The sequence below is a fragment of the Nannobrachium achirus genome (assembly GCF_963921795.1).
Source record: "Nannobrachium achirus genome assembly, chromosome: 10".
Classification (NCBI taxonomy): domain Eukaryota; kingdom Metazoa; phylum Chordata; class Actinopteri; order Myctophiformes; family Myctophidae; genus Nannobrachium; species Nannobrachium achirus.
The window spans coordinates 42,345,656-42,368,979 of NC_137819.1; the positions used below are offsets into that span (position 1 = coordinate 42,345,656).

The 23,324-nt window shown below is 44.6% G+C and overlaps 2 protein-coding genes across 4 annotated transcripts in view; both read left to right on the forward strand.

Moving 5' to 3' along the window:
- The window catches only part of pum1 (pumilio RNA-binding family member 1), a 57,241-nt gene extending 41,320 nt beyond the window's left edge, over window positions 1–15,921 (forward strand). For all 3 annotated transcript variants that reach the window (XM_080734433.1, XM_080734434.1, XM_080734435.1), the window contains exons 17-23: window positions 1,756–1,885; window positions 3,229–3,363; window positions 5,278–5,415; window positions 8,156–8,281; window positions 9,248–9,369; window positions 11,244–11,436; window positions 13,812–15,921. In XM_080734433.1, coding sequence (XP_080590559.1) covers window positions 1,756–1,885; window positions 3,229–3,363; window positions 5,278–5,415; window positions 8,156–8,281; window positions 9,248–9,369; window positions 11,244–11,436; window positions 13,812–13,943 — 976 coding nt within the window. In that variant the 3' untranslated portion in view covers window positions 13,944–15,921. The remainder of the gene's footprint in view (window positions 1–1,755; window positions 1,886–3,228; window positions 3,364–5,277; window positions 5,416–8,155; window positions 8,282–9,247; window positions 9,370–11,243; window positions 11,437–13,811) is intronic.
- A 3,271-nt stretch (window positions 15,922–19,192) lies between these two features.
- The window catches only part of sdc3 (syndecan 3), a gene marked incomplete at its 5' end in the record, with an annotated part of 72,173 nt that continues 68,041 nt past the window's right edge, over window positions 19,193–23,324 (forward strand). The window contains one exon of the mRNA XM_080735500.1: window positions 19,193–19,252. Coding sequence (XP_080591626.1) covers window positions 19,193–19,252 — 60 coding nt within the window. The remainder of the gene's footprint in view (window positions 19,253–23,324) is intronic.

Below are 23,324 nucleotides of genomic sequence, written 5' to 3' on the forward strand. Positions count from 1 at the left end.
ACGTATGTGGCTTCCAAACATGTGGTACACGGCCCAGAGCAGAGCGGCATGGAGCGCATGCGGTCCTCGCTTCTCCCCCGCTTTAAAACTTGCCTGTTTTCCAATAAAAAATAGAACCGCGGTAAGCACACTGACACAGCGGTAGACCTCGGTATACCCCGGTACGGCGGTTACCGTCCCCAACCCTACAAGGGCGGAGCGCTTGTTTTCGGTGGAGATGACAGCGGCGCGCCGGCGTTATATTATAAACACAATCTGATCTAGCTATAATAGCAATCATGACAACCTATTTATTATAATCACTAATTCACTATGAAGTGTCTTTAATTATAATTAAAGTAAAAATAGTCAAATAACAAGGACAAATTGTTCTGCCCACGACCTTATCAAACCAAAATGCTAAACTACTGTAAATGTAGGTCTACTATAACTATGATAATGGTTCTTGTAAGTCCCAATTATTAAGTAGAATACTTGACCTTATAAATATAGAATGTTTATAATGTGTGAAATGATTATTTCTTGTGTTATATGTTATGAAACATCGCATGTAGGCCTATTATATTACCTATAACCTATACACAAGTGAGCTCTCGGCACCTCCGCACGGTCCAGGCGAACACAACGGAGCACTCCCTACTTCCGGTTCAGCCAATCACAAGCTTCCACTGCTGGAAGCGGGATGTTGTTTTGATACACGCTACTCGCGTAGCTCACATTTGCTTAAGCGTTTCGGCTACGAGCCTTCATCAGAGCATAGTCAATTATGTGCTCATGTTTTTGTGGCTTGTTTTTCTTGACCACAATGTAAAACTTTAGATGGATGTTCATTGTTGACCTGCCATCCTATAGTTTAAATGTGCAGATTATTTTGATAGTAGTTGTTTAGACTGCTGCTAGGTTCTTGGTTTACCAGTGATCCTAGTTTACCGAAGCACTACACTACACTGTCTCCCTGCATTCGATGTATGTGTTTACCTTACTTATTTGTAATTCGCTCTTGTTTTGTGTAAATCATTCACCCACATCCACCCACCTCTCCTCCCTCCATCTCTCTCTCTCTCTCGCTCGCTCTCCTGTCTCCCCTCTCTCCTGTCTTCTCCCTAACAACAACTTTCTACCTAATTTCTAGAACTCTTCCTAAGTCACTTCAAAACACAGCATGTTGAAAGATGGGAAGGTTTCCCACGCTTGGCTTGGCTTGCTTTCTCTCCTCTCTCTCTCTCTCTCTCTCTCTCTCGCTCTCTCTCTCTCTCTCTCTCTCTCTCTCTCTCTCTCTCTCTCTCTCTCTCTCTCTCTCTCTGTGATGACATCTTTCTCATGCTTCTTGTCTCTTGCTCACACTTTTGCCTCGTTCGTTCTGTCATTCCGTTTTATTTCCCATCTGTTTTTTGGTCTATAGGTTTATCCAGCTTGTTGTTCTGCTCCATCGCGTGTTTCTGTCTCCTTCCCCTCATGGGATTTACAGTCCCATCGTACATCCAAGGTGCATTCTGGGACAGAGGGTGCATGTCGTTCACTACTCCTCCACACTTTTCCTCAAACTCTGTTTCGTTCTATTTCTATTTCTTTTTCTTTTTTTCTTGCCACGAATCAATGTTGTGTCGCTGAAGTGCTCGCAACAACAGAATGGGAAAAGCAAGCGCGTCTGACAGCAGATGAACTTAAGTCAGACAAGCGGTACCAAACCAATTTCCTTGAGGAAAATGAACAAACAGTGTTTGTGCCTCTGTGTTCCCTGTCTGTTGCCTCTAGGTTTATCCAGTTGAAGTTGGAGCGGGCCAGCTCTGCCGAACGCCAGCTCGTCTTCAGCGAGATCCTGCAGGCGGCGTACCAGCTCATGGTCGATGTCTTTGGAAACTATGTCATCCAGAAGTTCTTTGAGGTGTGTGAGTGTGTGTGTGTATATAAGGGGTAGAGCAAATTCTGCCCGAACCCCACCCAACGTTTTCAGACCGGGCCAGACCCTAAATGTATGCTAATTAATCGGCCTGGCAGAGCCTCGGTTTCCGTTTAAAAAATACGAAAAAAAATCTATTGACCCCAAAAATATAAATTTCAACTGTCCCTAACGGAAAGGCAGAAGGAAATGGCTGTGGATGTGTTGATTGCTGCTCAAAGTAAACTTTATTCTGGTATCTAGTTCGTCGCCATCCACCCTTCCTAGCATGTGTTATTTTAGCGATATTACACGAGAGGATGTGTATTATCATGATTATCGTCACGCCAGCATTGCTGCAGGAACGAGCCGACAGGCGAGTTCTGTAGGCAGGGCTGAAGTGAGAGAAAAAAACACGTTGTAATTAAGATATTTTATGTACATTTTTAGCGGGCCGGTGGCTATCAGATTGGTTCGTCGGAACTACCTGTTCTATAATAAAGAAAAACAATGTCCAAAACTCAATCGAAGCTTGTAGAATTATGGAAATGTTTTGAAATATTTTACCTAAATGAACATACATGCCCAAAATAGGGATGCCGGTTTGGAAGTGCTCAAGTGCTTATACATACTGTAAATATATGTTATTCTTTATTCACTTATGTAAAAGTCCATATATGGGTATTCCCCAGAATCACTGCCCAGATGGCCAAGACCATGGCCCAGATCTGTGTGGCTGGTTCAGATAGGGATCTCCATGTATGGGCATAAAAGGGATTGTATGTTGTGATGTCATGGGAACCACTCTAAGAATCCCTTTTATGCCCATACATGGAGATCCCTGATGTCATCAATATTAAGCCCATTTCTAACTTCATATGGGAATGCCATATCTGTGTGGCTGGTTCAGACACTGATCTCCATGTATGGGCATAAAAGGGATGTACCATATCCAGTACATGGATCTCCATATATGGGTACCAGGGGTCTCCATATATGGGTTACTGGTCCGATATACATCACTGACCAGATGGCCAAGAAGGTCGCATGTCGCCCTGAGACGTCTTACTAGTATTATTATATATTCTTTTGTCCTTATTGTCCACCTCTGCTATCAACTACCATGTAATCTTTAAAGAAGCCACTGGTTATTTTCACCGGAGGTGAACTAAAGCCACATCTTTGAAAACACCTCACATAATTCCATAGCATTCCCTGTATTTTATTTTGTTATTTCTTTTAATACTACACTACAGATTTTTCACGAGGAGACAATAGATTTTGGTGTTGTGCAGTGTGTTGATATGGATTAGGGGGATTTACCGCAGGGCTTATGTTGTGTGCTATAGTTTGGCAGCCTGGACCAGAAGCTGGCTCTAGCGGAGCGTATCCGAGGCCATGTGCTGTCCCTGGCGCTGCAGATGTACGGCTGCAGGGTCATCCAGAAAGCCCTGGAGTTCATCCCCTCCGACCAGCAGGTCATCGTGAGTACAGCTCCCCTTTCCCACCGCACTGTGTGTGTCTTGTCTTCCTTTTCTATTCACATGTCCTACAGGCCTATTTTAAGCCTGATGTTTTTTATATCGTTGCTGTCGGACAGAAACCTCATATCTCTATATTGTAACTTTTTGAGCGGTGCAAACTGCTCCTACGTTTCACTTTGTGTGTGTGTCAGACGTAAATATTAGCCAAAACAAATTGCACTGTGCTCATACACACAAAGTAACTGATGTCACGGACAGAACGGCCCATATAAGGAGATATGCATGTGTGTCGTGTTTAAACCGCTCACTTCGCACAGGTGCGTTTTTCTTTGTGTAAATTAACGCCCTACTTGATCATACTACAGTCGTTACTAAAAGGCTGCAGATATGCAAGCTCGGAACACGTTTTGAGCTTGTAGTTCTGCTACTTGTGCTATTCTTGAATTTGAATCCTGAAGTTTTTCAGGATTCTTTTTGGACGTGTTAGGTTTCCACTCAACATCGACAATGTGGAAAATGTTTGCTTGTGTCTTGTCCTTAAGGCCTATTCACCCCAAAAAAAAATATTTTTCCTATTTATTACTCCTTCCATGGAGACATGGAGAATTCACGGATAGTTTTTGTCACATTCCTAAGCCAAGAATTTGATAACCAGCAGTAGTTCCCTATGGAGACACAAAGAGCCTTCTTGCTTTCCCTATAGAGACACAAAGCGTCTCCTCAAATTATTGGCGTAGGAATGCGACAAAAAAAAACACAAATATCCACGAATTGAAGTCTCATGAGGTGAGTAATCGTTAGGGGGAAACTATAGGGGTGAACTATACCTTTAACAACTGGAGTGCCTAACACGTTCCCACACGTGTTAGGCACCAATAGGAAAAAGCCTTGGCAGCTAGTGTTAAGCGCTGTTTCATACAAAAGTCGCACCATTGTATCACACTGCAAAAATAGCCTGATCTGCGAGCTCACCACATATTCATAGGTTCATAGGTTTGGTATTTTTAGTGTGCTGCTTGTAATTACATGCCCAAAATTAGGGACGCCATGGTTGAGAATGGATGTTAAGGTTGAGAAATGAATACTGTACATGCGCTGGATGGCCCTCACAAGTAGTATTACAAGCGTGTGTGTTTTACCGCCCTCCCTTTGATCAGTCAAAATCTCCACCCTCCCATCTTTATCCTTTAAATTCAGACTCCATAATCAATTCCTCCACCCCCTTCATTTGATCTCAAACTGGCTTATGAAATTGTATTGGCAGTAAAATTGTGAAATTATTATCAACCTGTATTGAATGATGGAAGGCAAGCTAAATGTAACAAAACTGAAAAGCAATAAAAATCATTAATCACCCCAAAAATACCTCGATGTATCTCAACAGATCCCTCTACCCATGAGGTCGTGCTATGCATCGCAAAAAACCATTCTCTTTAGAACGGCGTGTCCCTCACGCCTTTTGGCACCATTAGGGTTTAATGTGCCTCTCGGCTCACGCCGTAGCGGTTATTCTTTCCCTGCACGTGTCCCGTTAGTAGCGGCAATGAACCACGGCTGCCTGCTCTCCAGCTCCTGCAGTAGTCTTTTATTATTAATTTTATTCAAATCGATATCTCCTGGAAATAATTTTGTTCGCACTCAACACTTTTTTTTTCTCAGCGAAGGTAAAGGTGTGTGTGAAAGGAAATCAATCCGTCTATCCTGAGAGGACCTGGGTACATTTCTCCCGGGCTGTCGAAAGCGCCCAGAAGTTGTTTGTCAGAGTTTATGAGCTGCCATGAAAAATGAAGGGAAATGCTTCCAGGCAGTATTTGACTCCCAGTGCTAACAAAGCGTTTCAACTCTCTCTCTCTCTCTCTCTCTCTCTCTCTCTCTCTCTCTCTCTCTTCGCCTGCCTTGCCTGCCCGCCCACAGAGTGAGATGGTGCGTGAGCTGGACGGCCATGTGTTGAAGTGTGTGAAGGACCAGAATGGGAATCACGTGGTGCAGAAGTGTATCGAGTGTGTCCAGCCACATGCCCTGCACTTCATCATAGACGCCTTCAAGGGACAGGTAAGGTACCCCCCCTTTCTCCACCAACCATCCCTGGAAAATGTTTTCCACACTCCATCTCTGTCTCCTTCAAGGGTTGGCATGACAATCTTTTAGACACACACTTATTAACAGTGTGGCTCTGTAAGAGGCCCCTAGAAAAGATCACCAGCACTCACTTGGTCCTTTTTAGGAACTCTTATTTATTGAGTAGCCCCAGCAGCAGCAGCAGATCACTCACGGACGATTTCAGCCAACAGCCTTCCTCAGCGTGAATAAACTAATCAGACTTGAGGTGTCACTTATAAAGGTGACCTAGGTGCCATGCACAAAGCGCTTGTCACAAAGTACATCATTTTCCACTTGTGGGTCAAAACCATGAAGGTCAAAACAACAAAAATACATTTAAAAAACGCATTACAACAATACCATAATGTAGCATGACATGTCTACCAGTTCTGACGGGCCAGAACCGTGCACACAATACATGTGAACTGTGAACTGTTCCACTGATGAGTGCTTGCCTTTCTCTTTTTCCAAGTGATTCTGTAAGAGGCCTGCCACCGCGTCTTTGTCCACAGCTAATCTCGCAAACCAATGGAGCGAACAGCTTACATTTCTTGTACACGTTGCTACTAGACCACCTTAGAATCTGCACTAAACACTTTCACCTTTTATATTTTATTAAATGATTTAACAGTAACAAAATGCCTCTTGCTACAAATCAATTTTGCTAGTAGACCACCTTAGAACCTGCACTAAAAACGTTCACTTTTTATATTTTATGAAATGATTTAACGGTAACAAAATGCCTCTTGCTACTAATCAATTCATGCAGGTTGGATCCCATACGATTTTTTATGTTAAAACCGTATAAAAAATATATTCAAGATCTCTTTGAAAATAGCAGATCTACATGCTCACAACTCGCCGCATTGTGAAGCTTACATGCTCACCACACACCGCATTGTGAAGCTTGTAGATTAGATCAGCTAGGGTACACATTATTGTGTATCATTATTTTATGCTTTAACTATTGAAATATCGTGAAAATTAGAATTTTGACCCGATTCTATAAGTGTCTTTTGAATCCTTCTAAGATTTAACCTATGTTTCTATGTCAGCAATCTGGCCGGCCATCGTCAAAGAAAAGGTCCCTTTCACTTAACCTAAGCTCAGTTAGTCTGTTCTTCAGAGACTACTATGTCAGTGGTTCTCAAACCTTTTCATGTGAAGGACCCCCAAAATGATATGTATTTGGCCACGGACCCGCATCTCAAAATATTTAGTTCCAGGGACCCCCCAGAAGCAAAATTTGAGTTACAAACGTACGCTTTGAAAATACATATAGTCAAAGATTTGCACACATTTTCACAACTTTTTCAAAAAATAGCAGATCTACAAGCTCGCAGCACGGCACTCGGTGCCGCGCTGTTTTCACTGGTTAAAGCATTCAATAATTCTAACCCCCCCGTCCCTCGTCCCCCAGTCCTTACATTACACCATCTCTAGTCCTCCCCTCCCACGGATGGGACTGGGTTGCCATGGATACAGCAGTCTCAGCACAGTGGTGGCAGCCATCTTCTCACCACCGGCGAAATGTCACATTAGCATGAAGTGTTAGTCAGGCTGTGTCTGTGTGTTTTTCCTTTTGTAACAATGTAAAAAAAGGGAGAGTGCATCGGTTTCCATGCCTGGTGGGAGGTCTGGCCAGTGGCCACCACCTTTAATTTGTGTGTGATGTTGTTGTTCTTTGTGTGTGTGACAGTGCCCCTGTTCACACACATAGGAGGCAGCTTCTCCTTTTCACTTTTTCTTTAATTGAAATAGGATTTCCAGAAACAAGCAAAGGTAAAACAAAAAGAAACAAAAGACAAGACTATAGGGCTGCATTCTTATCCACTGCTATGGTTATTTTTTCATGCATTGTCCATAGCAGGCAGCTTCTCAAACAACAGCTCAGATTTGTTTGCGGAGCTCAAAGCACACCTGGTATTGTTGTGCCTTTGGGGGATAAGACTGCTGTGTTGACGTAGCACAGCAAGCAAATAACTTGATGTTTTGGAGTGGACCTCCCCACTCTATACTGTATATACTGGAAATGTTTCGCTTCTCCCAAAATACAAGGGTATACTGTGATTTTTGTGTTGACTAGTTTAGCGCCATGTCACGCGCATGTGAACACAGGCAGGCGCACGTGACCGATCGCCTCTTTAATATGTAGACCTATTTATTAACCCTCAATATATATCGAATTGTATTCTGTGTACTTGCATACTGGCTATACGCTATACTAGTTTTTGTCATATGTATTTACCTTGCAGACTTCACTTCCGTAATTTAATTCATGAATCCATCAGCCACTGACATGCAAACGTTCTCTTTGGACTGCTTCAGAACATTTGATAGTATGCAGACACCTACAGTGCACAATGGACCATTGGTATGCATCCAGCAAGGGTCATTCCTATGTTAATGCACGCTGTTAACGCTCGGCAGCTCTTGTAAGAGGTGTGAATGGTTGTTTTTTAATCGATATGCGAGGGAGACGCACACTGAGGGGTACGCTCGTGCATGCTCATGCATGTGAGGGCGCGCGTGCGGTTCACAACTAGGGGAGCAGCCCTCCACCGCACCCCTCCTCCTCTGAATGACATGCCCCAAAATAGGGACGCCAGGTTGAAAGTACTTGAAGCGAGTCCATTTTAGTTGGCATCAGTACCTTGAGATGTTTTAACTTGTGTCGCACGGTGTGTTGCAGGTGTTTGCCCTCTCCACACACCCCTACGGCTGCAGAGTCATCCAACGCATTCTAGAACACTGCCTTCCAGAACAAACCCTGCCTATACTAGAGGAACTCCACCAGCACACAGAACAGTTGGTGCAGGTAACAATCTCTCTCTGTGTCTCTCTCTCTCACACACACACACACACACACACACACACACACACACACACACACACACACACACACACACACACACACACACACACACACACACACACACTCACACACACACACACACTCAATTAGTCAAAGTTTATTTTTGTATTCTCTTTTCCCCCCCATCTTTTCAAGATTGTATTAAAGGAAACCCCCTTGAGATGCATCATCTCTTTTCAAGGGAATCCTCAGGAACAACACAATGATGATAAATAAAACGACAACAACACAGGAAAAACGCGCATAGTAATGTCAATGAGGACAAAAGTGAAATCTAAAACAAATTAAAATAAAGAAACAATAAAAGTAAACAAACGTGGGGAAAAAAGATCAATTCATGGGGGCAAATGCAGTTAAAGAACAAGTTCTCCCAAATTCATCACATTATTTAAAGGAGTAGTGTCGTAATCAATAGAAGAAGCTATTGATTACTCACACCATGGAGACTTGAGTTCAATAATATTCTTTTGTATTGTCGCATTCTTAAGACAAGATTTTTGGTATTTTTTGTCTGGGGGTGAACTACTCGTTTAACTTTGTACTTGACTCCTTGCATTGATATCTGAGGCATTTAGTCACAAGTCATAAAACACATTTAGTTTTAGTCTTCTGAAATTGTCTGAGTCGACTAAATATCAAAATCGTAGTCTTTTCGTCTTAGACTTAATGCAGTGTTAATTTTGATAGCAAAGATTTGGTCTTAGTCTTTTTGTGTAACACAACATTTAGACTTATTCTTCGTCCTTTGAAATTGTTTAGTTTAGTCTAGTCTTAGTTGACTAAATATCAAAATCTTAGTCAACTAAATGAACACGGATTTGTGGTTGTTGTCGTCATCTGTGTGTGTGTGTGTGTGTGTGTGTGTGTGTGTGTGTGTGTGTGTGTGTGTATTTGTGTGTGCGCCTACAGGACCAGTACGGCAATTACGTGATCCAGCACGTGTTGGAGCACGGCCGGGCCGAGGACAAAAGTAAGATTGTGGCCGAGATCAGAGGCAACGTGCTGGGACTCAGCCAGCATAAGTTTGCCAGGTAAGAATTTGTGGTGGGAAAAGTACTCAAATATAAAGTAAATGTGACAAAGCAGAAATACTGTTGCAAGTAAAATTCTGGAATTCAATATTTACAGACCTGCCAACCTGTACGCATTTTGCGTAGTAAGCACGCATTTTTAGTCTCTGTACGCAGGTACGCAAACTCCTCTAGCGGCTACGCATTATCGGGGGATGGTAGCATAACACATTCTCCATTGTGTTGTGGCTCAAAGCGAGGCAAACATTTTTGCTCCATGCCGTGTAGTTCCTCCCAGGCACCACATGAATGGTGTGTGAATGGGGCGCATGGCGCTGGGGAGCACTAGAACGGAAGCGATGCTCGTTTTGTCGACAGAAGAAGAATGTAACCGATTGGCGGACGGAGTTTGTTTGTTTTGGTCTTGGTTTAGTTCAGCATGCACGCATCTCACAGCGACGCCGACGAGTTATCGATCGGATACATAACGGCGATATTAATCAGATTAATGTATAAAGAAGATGATACGGAGAAGGGCCGTGGTGTCGTGCGAGTCAATGCACAGCGACTGTTCGCCCCTTAGTGCTGCCAACGAGTCTAACAGGTAATAATAAACTTTTAAAATCCTCCTCTTAGGTGAATTCACATGTCATAGCAGCCACGATGGTGAGAATTGGTGAAATCTCGTACTATGCCTAACCTAACCCTATCTGGCGACGCTGGTGAAAAAACGCTGAAACAAAACGAGCGGCTGCGGAGTGCGGTCCGCCTGGAGTTATACTTCGTCATACGACGGTGTTGCAACGAGCAACCAGTCGGAAAATGTCAAAACGTGTGACCCAGTTCTTAGTACAATAAACTGAAGCATACATTGGCCATGATTGGATAAAATGCTGGGCTGCCTGTTCCACTTTAACTCGAGTATGAATGAATGAATTAGGCCTATGTGTACTGTCAAAAACATTAACAGTGAACAAATTATGTATCACCTGTGAATATATGAAGACATGATTAATGGTCTATCAACAATGAGTAGCCTGCAGCCTATATGAATGAATATACAGACTAGGCTGTATGTGATCTATACACAATGTAGTAAGCCTATATATCAATTAATGGATGGAATAGAAACCTACATGAGTTGAATACTTTCATCTTCATGCAAATCATGCACAGAAATGTGGATTTATTTAGGCTGCTCAATTAACAAAGACACAGGTTTATGTAAATAGCCTACTTGACAATGAAAAGCTATTTTGCAATTTGAACAACATGATTATATTGATGTATGTTCAATTGTTCATTCATAAAGTCACTGGTGATAGACTGTTTTGCTAGTCTATTGTTAACTAACTCAAGCAAGCAAGTGCAGTTACTAGTATATTTTATTAAAGATTTGTCAACAGTATTGCCAATGCAAGATTATTGTATTGCCTGGTAATGCTAGCCTACTTTTTCTCAGGACCAAATGGCATTCTTATTTAAAAGGTTGTTATAACATCTTGCCTGTAAGTCAAGACATGCAATGTGCTACCTTTCTGGTGTGAAATTTCGTTAACATAACTGTAAAGGTCCCACCCGAAAAGGCGCGTGGGACCCCCCAAAATATACGCTGTTTTGTGCGGGAAAACTGCAAAATTTGCACCGCGGGCGCTGCGGGCGCGACTTTGTGCCCGCGCATGAGTACTCAAAAAGAATTCCCAGGGTTGGCAGGTCTGTATTTACTTGAGTAGAAGTACAGTATTGGTATCAAAATGTACTTAAAGAACCAAAAGGGGAAAGTACTCATTATGCAGAATGTCCCATTTCAAGTTTTCAAATGTATAACAATCGTTTGAAAATAGCCGATCTACAAACTCCAGCGTTGACTTGTCTTGTCCCACTGTGACCCGCAGTAACGTGGTAGAGAAGTGTGTGACGCACGCGTCTCGGGCGGAGCGGGCGCTCCTGATAGACGAGGTGTGCAGCCTGACGGAGGGCCCCCACAGTGCCTTATACACCATGATGAAGGACCAGTACGCCAACTATGTGGTGCAGAAGATGATCGACGTGGCGGAGCCCACCCAGCGCAAGATCGTCATGCACAAGGTGGGCACAGGGGGGCGGGGGATTTCTGGGGGGCTTTTCTGCCTTTATTGATAGTACACGATAGGGCATTCACGAATAGTGACTTTTAGTATTCTAATTATTCGACCTCAAAGTATTCGAATAGTCGAATATTCGACAGGACTGGCCAAACTGTCAAATACTTAGTAAGCAAGAGGCGAACATTGTGAAAATAGCCGATCTACATGCTCAGAACGCCTCGCAGGACTGGCCAAACTGTCAAATACTTAGTAAGCAAGAGGCGAACATTGTGAAAATAGCCGATCTACATGCTCACAACGCCTCGCAGGACTGGCCAAACTGTCAAATACTTAGTAAGCAAGAGGCGAACATTGTGAAAATAGCCGATCTACATGCTCACAACGCCTCGCAAAACGCGAGGCGTTGTGAGCATGTAGATCTGCTATTTTCACAATATTTATCTGCGAAACGAGTCACATTAAATGTAATACCTACAATCCCAAGAACTCCCCAGTTCAAATATGTTTATTTTGGGGGTCACGGCCTAAAAAGATGGAGATGTCTGTAGAACCAGCCACACAGATATGGGCTGTCTTGGCCATATATGGATTCTGTTAGTGTGGTATGTGGCCTATGTGGCCTCCATATATGGGCATTCCCATATGAAGTCCTGTTAGATATGGGCTTAATATTGATGACATCAGGGAACTCCATATATGGGCATAAAAGGGATTCTGTTAGTGTGGATCCCCTGACATCACAGTGAAGTCAGAGCGGCAAACCCATTCTGTTAGTGGTTCCCCTGACATCACAGTGACGTCAGAGCGGCAAACCCATAGACCAGGGGTCCTCAATAGGCGGACCGCGGTCCATGTCCGGACCCAGGCGCACCTCCGTCCGGACCGCGGCACATTTCTGAGAAATCTCCGCACAGTTGTATCTGACGATCGGACTGACTGTGTGATTTGTGTTTGTGTGTGCGTGGGTGTGTATGTGCTCATTCGCTCAAACACATACACAGGCTCACAAGACACACCCCTACGCCAATTTGCAAGCCCACAAAGCGTCGCGGGTGCAACGTGCTGTGGGCTTGTAGATCAAAGGTTTTCCTTCCCTCCGAAGCAGTGTGCTCTCCATGCTGCTCACCCCTCCCCTCCCCTCTCCACACACTCATGCCGCTCGCTGCCTGAAAAAGTTGCTAAAACCTCTTGGAAACCATTGCTCCCACTGGATTAATAACTTAGCGATCTTCTACCTTTGGCTGTTCAATTGGAGAGGACAACAGCAACACATTAATATCCACGATGTAAGGCTCCAACTGCTTGCATTAGACAAGAAATGGTCGCGAAACTCGCGATGCATGATCATGCGTCTTTAACAATGTGATGTGTCGTCGCATATTATTGCCAGCTATCCTAGGCTGTGTTAGGTTAATAACTATGACTCGTTGACCCTGATTTGACTGGCCATTTGACATAGGCAACCAGCACAGTCTGGCTTGTGCAGTACGTGTGTCAACTGAATGTCAAGTAATCCTCTCCCCCTCACGCTTAGTTTCACTTTATTTTCCATTCTGAACGACAAGCCTAATATTGCATTTATGCTCTTGAGTTTCCAATAATTAAACTATAAGCCAGTGTTTTATTGCTACACAATAAATGTAAATAATGTAGCCTACTCTACATGCATAAATAATTATCCATTCATCCATCCATCCATCTTCAACCGCTTATCCAGCATCGGGTAGCAGGGGTAACAGTTCCAACTGAGATTTCCAAAGTTCCAAATAATAATAATAATAATTAAAATAAACAATTCTAAGGATTATAATAAACATACATACATACAGTACATACTGTATAAATGTATCCGCCTTATTTCGCCTTCGCCTTTTTTTTCCGGACCCGGACCTGTTTCAAAAAAATATTTCTGGACCTTCAAGATTTGTATTTGAGGACCCCTGCCATAGACCTTACAAAAGTGTACGGGCAAGCTGTGACGGTTCTGATAGTAAACTGCAAGCCACAGTCGCAACTAACATAAGTTTAATTTTATATGACTAAAACATGTTGCTGTCAAAATCAACACTAGCCCGCTCATAGCAGAGTTCGAGATTCAAGGTTCGATCTTTGCCTCTGCCTTCAAGACTTGGTGTACTTATCCTCTGTACTGGTGACTGGTCCTAACATCTTTGTTCCGCTTAGTTTGTGTCTGTATCCTTATCGACCCGTCTCCCCCCCACAAGGATCAATAAGGAAGCATAATCTTTACAGATGTTTTGTTTTGGGCTCCCCAAGGCTAGCGTGTGGATGGGAATTGAAGAGTAACCCAAGTGAAACAACGTGCCCGACAGTTTTTCATAACCATTTCTCTCTTCTCTTCCCTCGACCCCCCAGATCCGACCTCACATCTCCACGCTTAGGAAGTATACCTATGGCAAGCACATCCTGGCCAAGCTGGAGAAGTACTACATGAAGAACGGTGTTGACCTGGGGCCCCTGTGCGGCCCTCCCAACGGCATCATGTAAAAAAGAAACTTATTACCCAACAATAGCCCCCAATGAAATCATGTCTACTACCCAAATGCTGTATATATATTTATATACAAATGTATACAGTATACCCCCCTCAACCTGCCACCCTTATATACCCTCCCAACACTTATGTCGACAAAAAACCCTGTCCCCCCCTCTGAAGACTTGACCCTGTACCCCAACCTCCACTCGGCAGACCTTTCCCCTGACCCTACCCTGGGAGGAGCCTGTCTCGACAACCTTAAAAAAACCCTCGCAAAAAACAGGCAGCCTTTTGGTTGAGTTTTAGCCGACACCCGTTGGAGTCGAAGGGCAAGGGAGGAGCGGAGGGAGGGATTGAGAGACGTTTGATTCTCGCTCCCCTCCACTCGTCTCCTTCCACTGACACTTTTTTTGTCATTTTTCGTCGTTTTGAATAAACTTAGAAAAACCATTTCACTTTTTTGCTACTGCTGCACACAACACAAGTACACACATACATATTGTACACATGATGATCCGAAGGCCTGCCCCCTCTCTTGCCGGAGTTATCTACCACTATGAGATTGAGGAAAGAGTTATTTAATTTGTTCCCACGTCATGGAATCATAGACAAACGCACACACACACACACACACACACACACACATATTGCGCACGCCATCGGCTAACCAGCAGACAGATCATTTAGCATGGGAGATTAGTTTTCTGGTCTTGCTTCTATAAATATAAAGTGTATACTTGGTGTAGACCTTTGCATATATATATAAATATATATATAAAACTTTGTAGTTTTTTCTGGTTTTTGATGTTGAATCTGTATCTATAATGTATCCTAGTAGTGACCACATACTTCTGACTGTATAATTGTACATTTGTAAACCCTTGTAATGTAAAAGTGCTTTACCACCGTTTTTTGGTATGAGAAGAAAAAAAAAGGCTTAAAAAAAAACTTCACTCGGAGGGTAAAAAACTAAAAAAAAAATCTTAAAAAAAAAAAAAACAGAACCCTGTGCATTTCAGTGTATATTCTCACCTCCTTGGTTGTGACATATGAGTTGTTGTATATTGTAAATTGTAATATCAATTTTTGTTTTTCTTTTTTTGGTTTTGAAAATGCCCTTTCTATACAGCGTAGTACTTGTACAAAGATCCGCCATGCTCGGTTTTATCTTTCTCGTCGCGGCTTAAATTAAGAGAGGTTGATGATTATTATTATTATTTTTCTCCTGGCGACTCCCCCGATAGAACACGTATGTTACGTTAAGCTTGGTTTCTGTTTGGTTGCGAGCTGGTGTTGTGTGCCGGGGGAAAAAAGAGCCTATCCACAAGCTTGCAACATTTTTTGCAAGCTTGTAGATCGTCTTTTTTTTCTGGCTCATGACAGCGACACGCAACCAGGTACAAATCAAGCCATAGAGTTTGTGATGTCTCCTCCTCATTGACGCTTTGTTTGGCTTGTGTTTATAAATTTATTTTCTCTCCTCTTTTTTGTTTTTAGTTCTTTTATAAGAAGAATGGTTTTACCCTTCTTGCAAAGTGCGTACATAGGTGTGTGCGTGTCAGGGGGGTAGGGGGGATGGCGCTTGGAGAAATTGTCCCCCCCTCGCCTCAGGTTGGGGAACCCTCCCCCAACCCCCCTGCACTCCACATTTTGATGAAGTTGCGCTCTTTTCAGAAGGGGTGGGAAAAAAGTAAAAAAAAAAAAAAAAAAAGAACATTGTACAGAGGAGCCTTTTTTGTGTTTTTTGGCATTTCTCTAGTGCTGTAAGTGCTGTATCATACTGTCAATGTCCTTTTTTGGGTGCGAGGCAGCCCGCCACGGCGCGGTGTACATTTGGAAAGCAGCCTTGTGTATATTTACTACGAGCACACCTGTAACCATATGTGTATAGTTAACAGAAACCTGTGTATGCTTATTGCCTGGGCAACTATTTTTTGTAACTCCTGTTGTAGATTGTCTCTAAACAATTGTGTGATTTATTTTGAAACAAAACTGAACAAAAAAATCTTTCAAAATTTCACCGTTGTCTCGAGTGGAGTGCTTTATTTTGTGTTTGCATGCTATGTATAAAGGGTTGTAATTTGTGTGACTGCCTCAAACACATTGGAAAAAGATGCATTGGTTAAGACTGTTGACAGCTAATGTTCTTGGGTGTAATTTCTAAATTATATCAACCGCAGTGTTTTACTAATGTGTATGTGCATTACAACGTGACAACCATGAGCTATTCTTAGAGTCAGAGGTGGGAAGATATTCCATGGCACAATGTCACTGTGCTGTTTATGTAGTTTGGAAGCTGACATCTTTAAATCGATAACTCAATTCATTACACTTTAGATGACAGGCCAGTAATTATGCCCTAGTGTAGCCTGGGCTGGCTTCCAATTTCGGGCTTTTGATCCGGTCGGGAGCGGAAGAGCTCCTACGTTTTTCTGTAGTCCAAAACGGACTACACTTTGGCCGGAAACAACGACCGGAAACAGTTTGAACCCGTACTTGCGCATGCGCTAACTACTTGCGCATGCGCTAAACTGGGTTGAAACTGTTTCCGGTCGTTGTTTCCGGCCAAAGTGTAGTCCGTTTTGGACTACAGAAAAACGTAGGAGCTCTTCCGCTCCCGACCGGATCAAACGGCCCGTTTAGTAAACGAAGACCAGGCTTTCTCTCAGGGGAAAGCCTGGTGAGGCGAGGTTAGCCCTAGTGTAGACTACTTGATTGGTCTCATGACAAAAATCCTTAGTAGTGGTGTAGTATGTGTAGAGTATTTTATTCCATACTTGACAGGATTTTAAATCCGGAAATAAATCTATATTAATATAATGTATATATTAAAGTTGATGCTGGCTGGCCAGGCTCACCTATTACTGAATGAAGCATGAGGAAGGGGAGGATTGGATTACTGGGGTGTGTAATGTGATAGCCTATGTTTTTGTTAAAAGGGGGAAAGAATTCAGTAATTAGTAGTTGGTTCAAACCGGGGGTCTCCCCATCTCCTAAGCTCTGCTGTAAATGGTACATTTTCAGGTTGGGATACCAATTTTAAACGATCAGGAGAAAGAACCCCACAAAGGTCATTTCAAAGGCTCCAATTTTGTCTGCACTAATTCTTTGAATCACCACTTAACTGCTGTATGCTTTCTCTCTCCAGATTGGATAAAGCTGGTATCCTGATCTTGATCACAAAAAAGATTTTTCAGTTTACTAAAGAGTGACTGACCCTTTTAATGTTGTGGTCTAGTTCACCTGGACAGGTGAAACCGGTTAAGGACAAAATGGTGGCAAATTCCCTGAGGGGGAGAAGAATGTGTCCTCGCATGTCCCATAACCTCTGTTTTGGGGGCAGCAGCAGCACACACGGCACTGAAAAGGCTGTTTATGTTGTGAAAAATGAGTTGGCGGTGGTAATGATGGGGTGTCTCGCAGAGCACAGGCCGGGCCCGGTAAGCCTGTGGCGTGTCTGGGGCTCTTTAGGGTAGATAAGTGGGTGTGTAACCTTCCGGAACCTCCACCTGAGAACACAACCAAACAAACAACCTCCTTGGGGGGGGGTGCGGCACAGCACTGTGATGAATGGAGTGGATGAATGGATGGATGAATGCCCCACGGAGAGTGGATGGAATGTGACCTAGCCTAGTACCTCTCTCCCCCCACATCCACACACCACCTCCATGGTCCCTAATGTCCCCAGGTAGTTACTCTCCATTCAATTCAATTCAAAGGAGCTTTATATTGGTATGAGAAAACACGTTTAACATTGCCAAAGCAAAAGTCTCTCTCCCTCCCCCTTTCTTGTTTCTCTCTTTTTTTTTAAATCTTTCTTTCAATTTCAAAATGCTTTATTGGCATGATAACATAATATCTTATATTGCAAAATTGGCATGATAAAATATATCACACATTGCAAAAGCATACTTTGTTTTCTTTCTCTTTCCCTCTGTTTCTTTCTCTTTTCCTTTCTGTGCTTCTCTCTCTGGTTCTTTTCTCTCCTTCTCTGTCTTGTGTTTTATTTATTTCCTTTCCCATCTACTCCTTTCTTTCAATTCAATTCAAAGGGCTTAATAGTTTATTGGCATGAGAAAACACATTTTCACATTGCCAAAGCAAAAGTGGAATAATAGTACAATCAAAACTAAATAATGTATGTACAATTGAAAAGGAATAAAAATGGTGTGCACACAGAGCTGTTACATTGCAACTTACAAAACCGTTGTGCATTTACTGTCAGAAATAGTTGGCCTATATATGCACAATGCACATAAAGGTTAGTTTTGTGCACAATCTCTCTCTCGCTCTTTGTTTCTGTCTCCCTCTGAATGTGAATGAATGTGTGTGTGTGTGTGTGTGTGTGTGTGTGTGTGTGTGTGTGTGTGTGTGTGTGTGTGTGTGTGTGTGTGTGTGCGCGCGTGCGTGCGTGCGTGCGTGTGTGTGTGTGTGTGAGAATACTGAATAAAGAGTCAGGTTAGGTAGCTGCTGGGGGGTTGCTGCTGATGCCTAGACGAGCTGCAGGGGGCATCCTCGCCTCGCCTCTAGTTGGTACTTGGAGGAGAGACCCCTCACGTGCACTGCGCGCGCACGCACGCACGCACGCACACACACACACACACACACACACACACACACACACACACACACGCACACACACACACACACACACACAGCCCTCCTTCTGCCTGCCAGACTCCCAGGCCAAGCGGCGCTGCCATAAGGAACATCCTGCTCTCAACGGAGAGGGGGAGGAGAGAGAGAGAGAGAGAGAGAGAGAGAGAGAGAGAGAGTCTCTCCAGTAAATCTATCAGCTCACAGAAAGTCGACTCGGAGAAAGAGGGAGAGAGAGGGATAGAGAGAGATAGAAGAGGCCTTGTGGAATCTCCTTTCCTCGGTTCAGCGAGCGGTTACCGGGGAGCCAGCCGTGACCGACCTACCGACCGATGCGTGCGTTCTAATATCAACAGCGAAGGAACGGGATTTTAACAGACCAAACAACACACAACAACACACCGACCAGACGGATGGTACTGGCGGCTGCGTGGACCGGCGGCGCGCTGCTCTGAAGTTGTGGAGACTGCAAGATAATATAAAATAAACCGGAGAAGAGAAGAAGCGCCTTTTGTTCGGTTCGCCCCGGTGGTGACGGTACGGTCAACGGTTTACTGTGGTGACGGTACGGTACGGTCAAGCCTCCAGCAGCCAGCCAGCTCCACCGGCCAGCAGGCAGTCCACCCAGCACCACCAGCACCGGGAGTCCACCGTCCCGAGGAGCATGAAGCTGCCCGGGCTGCTGGCTCTTCTCGCGGCGCTGGTCGCCGCTCACACCGCCACGGTAAGAATGGAACCATAACACAACACAACCATCCATCCATCCTCCTCTCCGCTTAGCTAGCCGTGGGGTCCCTTTGTGTCTGTCTGTTTCTATTGTTGTTTTATTAACGGACGGAATGGGAAAGCAGGGCACATACATTGTGTGTGTGTGTGTGTGTGTGTGTGTGTGTGTGTGTGTGTGTGTGTGCTCTCACGCACGCGCACAGCGCCTGAGCGACGCACACGCAGCGTGCACACGGTATCACGCACACACGGCGTGAGTGACGCGCGCACACTGTGTGTGTGAGTGACCGACCGGCCGTGCGTGCGTGCGTGAGAGAGCGTGCCTCTCGTGAGACAGCAGGCGGCTCCTTCGTGGGGGCTGCTGCTGCTGCTATGCTCGGTGGTCGCTCTATAGGTCGGACTCGGTAGTCAAACCTCCCACTCTGACTGACTGGACCCCTCATATCTCTGCCCTCCTTTCCCCCCCCATCACCACCCCCCAGTCTTTGTGTCTCAGAATGGGGGGCTTTTCCCTTATAATAACAATAAAAAGACCCCCATTCTGAGACACAAAGACCGGCCGGGACACAGGCTTGAGGCTATAGCGCTCCATCCTCCAGAGCCCTGATTCGGGAGGATGGAGCAATAGCCTCAAGCCTGTGTCACATTCCGTTATGTGGCCCAGAAGAGAGTCGTGTGTGTGTGCGTGCGTGTGCCTGCCTGTCGGTAATTAGCGGGTAATCTCTAATTGGGCTTGATGACGGGGGTCTTTGTGCCGTAGCCCCCCGCTATGTGGTGGCGCTCGTCTGCACCGCCTCCCCTCCCTCCATCCTCTCCTCCTCCTCCTCCCCGGGCCGGGGAGGCTGCAACATCCCGCCACTCTGTACTGTAGCCACACTGCGGCTGGCTTTAACCACGTTAGTACCGGGACACAGGCTGCTCGCTCTCCGGGAGGATGATGAGAGGCGGGGGGAGGATGATGATGGGGGGGCTAGTGTCGGGGATTTAGCGTCGGATGACCGGTTGACCTACTACTGCGGGGCCGCTTCCCCCCCATCTCTGGACTCTCCACGGCCAGGGAGATAATGGGGGCCAGGGTGACAGGCAGGCCCCCCACCTCCAGCGGGGGGGCATCTCCCCGTTAACCGGGCAGTGGCGTCAGTTCAGCAAAAGCTAAGGTATGGCATCATGACTGACACCAGTCATGTTGCCATACCTTAGCAACAGGCACGATGAAAAGTACATTTTATTATTTCCCCCTGTAGCCAAGGTATGGCAGCTGCCATGGCTTGCCATACCCAATTTACGCCTCTGTAACCGGGGGTGTGTGTGTGTGCATGTGATGATGTGTGTGTGATGCTTGTGGCAGAGAGAGAGAGGGGTGGGGTTATTACGGAGGAGAGAGAAGGAACCGCGATGCGGTGCGCGAAGAGATGGGATGGAATGATGTCATCGGAAGGAAGGGAATCGCAAGGAGCTGATTAGGGATGCGCGAACCCACCGCCCCCCTCCCTCCCTCTCTCTCTCAGCCTCCACGCCACGCGCCCCCCACTCCACTCAGCAGCACACCCACTCACCCACACCTTTTCTACAGGCAGGCACTGTCTGTCACTGACTGTCTGAGTCATTGAGAGAGAGAGAGAGAGAGAGAGAGAATACACACAGACAGACACTGATGGATGGAGGAGCACACTCATTTGCTGGGGTTTTACACACGGTTGTAATTGTCTTTTTGCTTGGCTGCAACATGTACAGCCTATATTTGCCTATGTCCTACCTCAGTGACCCAGGAAAGGTGCAATACATTCCATATATAAATCGTATAGGTTATTTTTATCGTTACTGTCAGGGCAGAAACCTCTTATCTCCACATTTTAACTTTTTTGTGGATCTTTTGCAAATTAATGGTCTACTTCAGTGGTCTTCAACGTTTTCAGGCCAAGGACCCCTTAGTTGAGAGAGAGAACCAACCTATTGTTTGACAGCACAATCATCAGTGTATTTTGGATTCATGTCAATTTGTGTTCTCAGATATTTAACCACTTGAACTGTCGATACTTAATAAACTTGGCCTTCCACTCTGTAGTCTGGTCTTTCCCCCTCTACACCAAACCTCTTTGCAGAAAATAGCCGATCTACAAGCTCACAACGCCTCGCAGCGCGAGGCCTTGTGAGCTTGTAGATCTGCTATTTTTGGCGAAAGTTCTCAGAATGTGGACGCTAGGGTTCAAGTGGTTAATATAGAAAAGGAGAAAAAAGTTTCTATCACCCAAAGATTTGGAGGGCCCCCCTGTAGTAACTCTGAGGACCCCCTAGCGGTCCCGGACCCCCTGTTGAAGACCCTTACACTACAGTGTCATAAAGCATCAAAGCAGCAGATCTACATGGTAACAGTTTTTGGACATATGAGGTTTCCACCCGAAAGAGAACGATGTGCTCTGTCGAGTCTATTGGTCATTCTCTCCACACCGGTGTGTCTGTGTTATATATCCGGTGTCAGTGTCCATTGTGTGTGTCCGGTGTTTGGTTAGGACACAGGCAGCCCTCTGTAGTCGCTAGCTTGTGTGTGAGTGTGTAATAATAACTGTGTTATTTTACACACAACAATGTCATGTCCTGTGTTTACTGGGTTCCTCCTGTGCTGTTGCTGCTGGCAGATGGTTTCAAATGGTCTCAAACACTCTTCTAGTCCAATGGTTCTCAACCTTTTTATATTAAGGTCCATTATTTATTCAGCATTTGTGCCACGGACCACCATTTATCCTCTCAGACCTAAAACTTTTGTATTTTGTTATCGTTGGATTCGATTTTCTTTCCCACAATTCCATGCTGTATGTTAATGTTGGCACCATTAGGAAAGATAACAGGAGAACGTTGATCAAAGTAACATTTCTTCCACATTCTCAAATTGTGTAGACTTCTTGTAAATTAACTATTGCAGAGTTTAACAACTCTTGAGAGCTTAAAACAGTAAGGGTACATTTGGTTTAATTTTACACTCTCAAGAGCTAAAGGTCTATAAGGATCGTGCTGGGTTTCAATTGGTTAAATACCACATTTTAACAATTTATTCATGTCCACATCAAGGAGAGAATACAAGGACTTGAGTATTAAAGGTTACGGTTAAGGTTACATTCACAAAACCATGCCATATGTCTTCATGATACAATAATAAGCATGTCACTCAGTACTCTATGGGTATATAAGTAGCAGTGTCTCCGCCATATGTGGTGGGTGCCAAATATAGACAAAGACAGCACAGTACTTTCTTCGCCTGCCTTTTTGGGCATCCCAAGTTGTTGAAAACCCTCTAACAAGCAGTCTGTGGGTATGTCCTGGGCTGCTGGCCGGTGATTATTGGGTCAGCCGGTTTGAGGTTCTGATCTTTGCCAAGGTCCTTGACGACACGAGAGCCTTCAAGTGAGCTAATCTGTCTTTAAGTCTGCAGATCACAGAGACAGGTGGCTGACACACTGACACAGACACATGCCTGCACAGTGCGCGCACACACACACACACCTCTAGATGTGGTGAGATGGGCGCAGGTGTTTTTGTCTGTTTGATGGTGTGTTGGCACTTGGCAGAGACAAGTGAAGATCATCACACACACATGTCACACAGTAAAGGTGGTTGCACACTGCACTGCGTGTTTTCGTTGCGTTTTGGAAATCCAAAAGCCAGGGAGAGAGGGAGGAAAGAGAGAGAGAGCGAGGGACTCAGTGCAACAGCTGCGAAATTCGGAAAAAATCAACCCTGGTACGAAAATAAATACGAAACAGGGGGCAGTGTGCAAACGTGATTGACATAACGTGAGGTTGATTTTTTTATTCACGCACTCCGAAATTCACTCCGATATTCGGCCCGAAAAACGCAGCAGTGTGCAAAGACCTTTACTCACAAGGAGTTTAACCTGGGAACACTCAGTCCTGGGGGAGTCTTGAGCCTGATTTATATGATTCTTTTGTGCTATGGTCGTGTCGCACACCGAAAATAGCAGATTTTCATTGATCGAATACTTTATTGGTCTGATATTGTAAACGGCACCTGGTACAGTAAGACATAAAGGCTAAAAGGATAACACAAAACAGCCT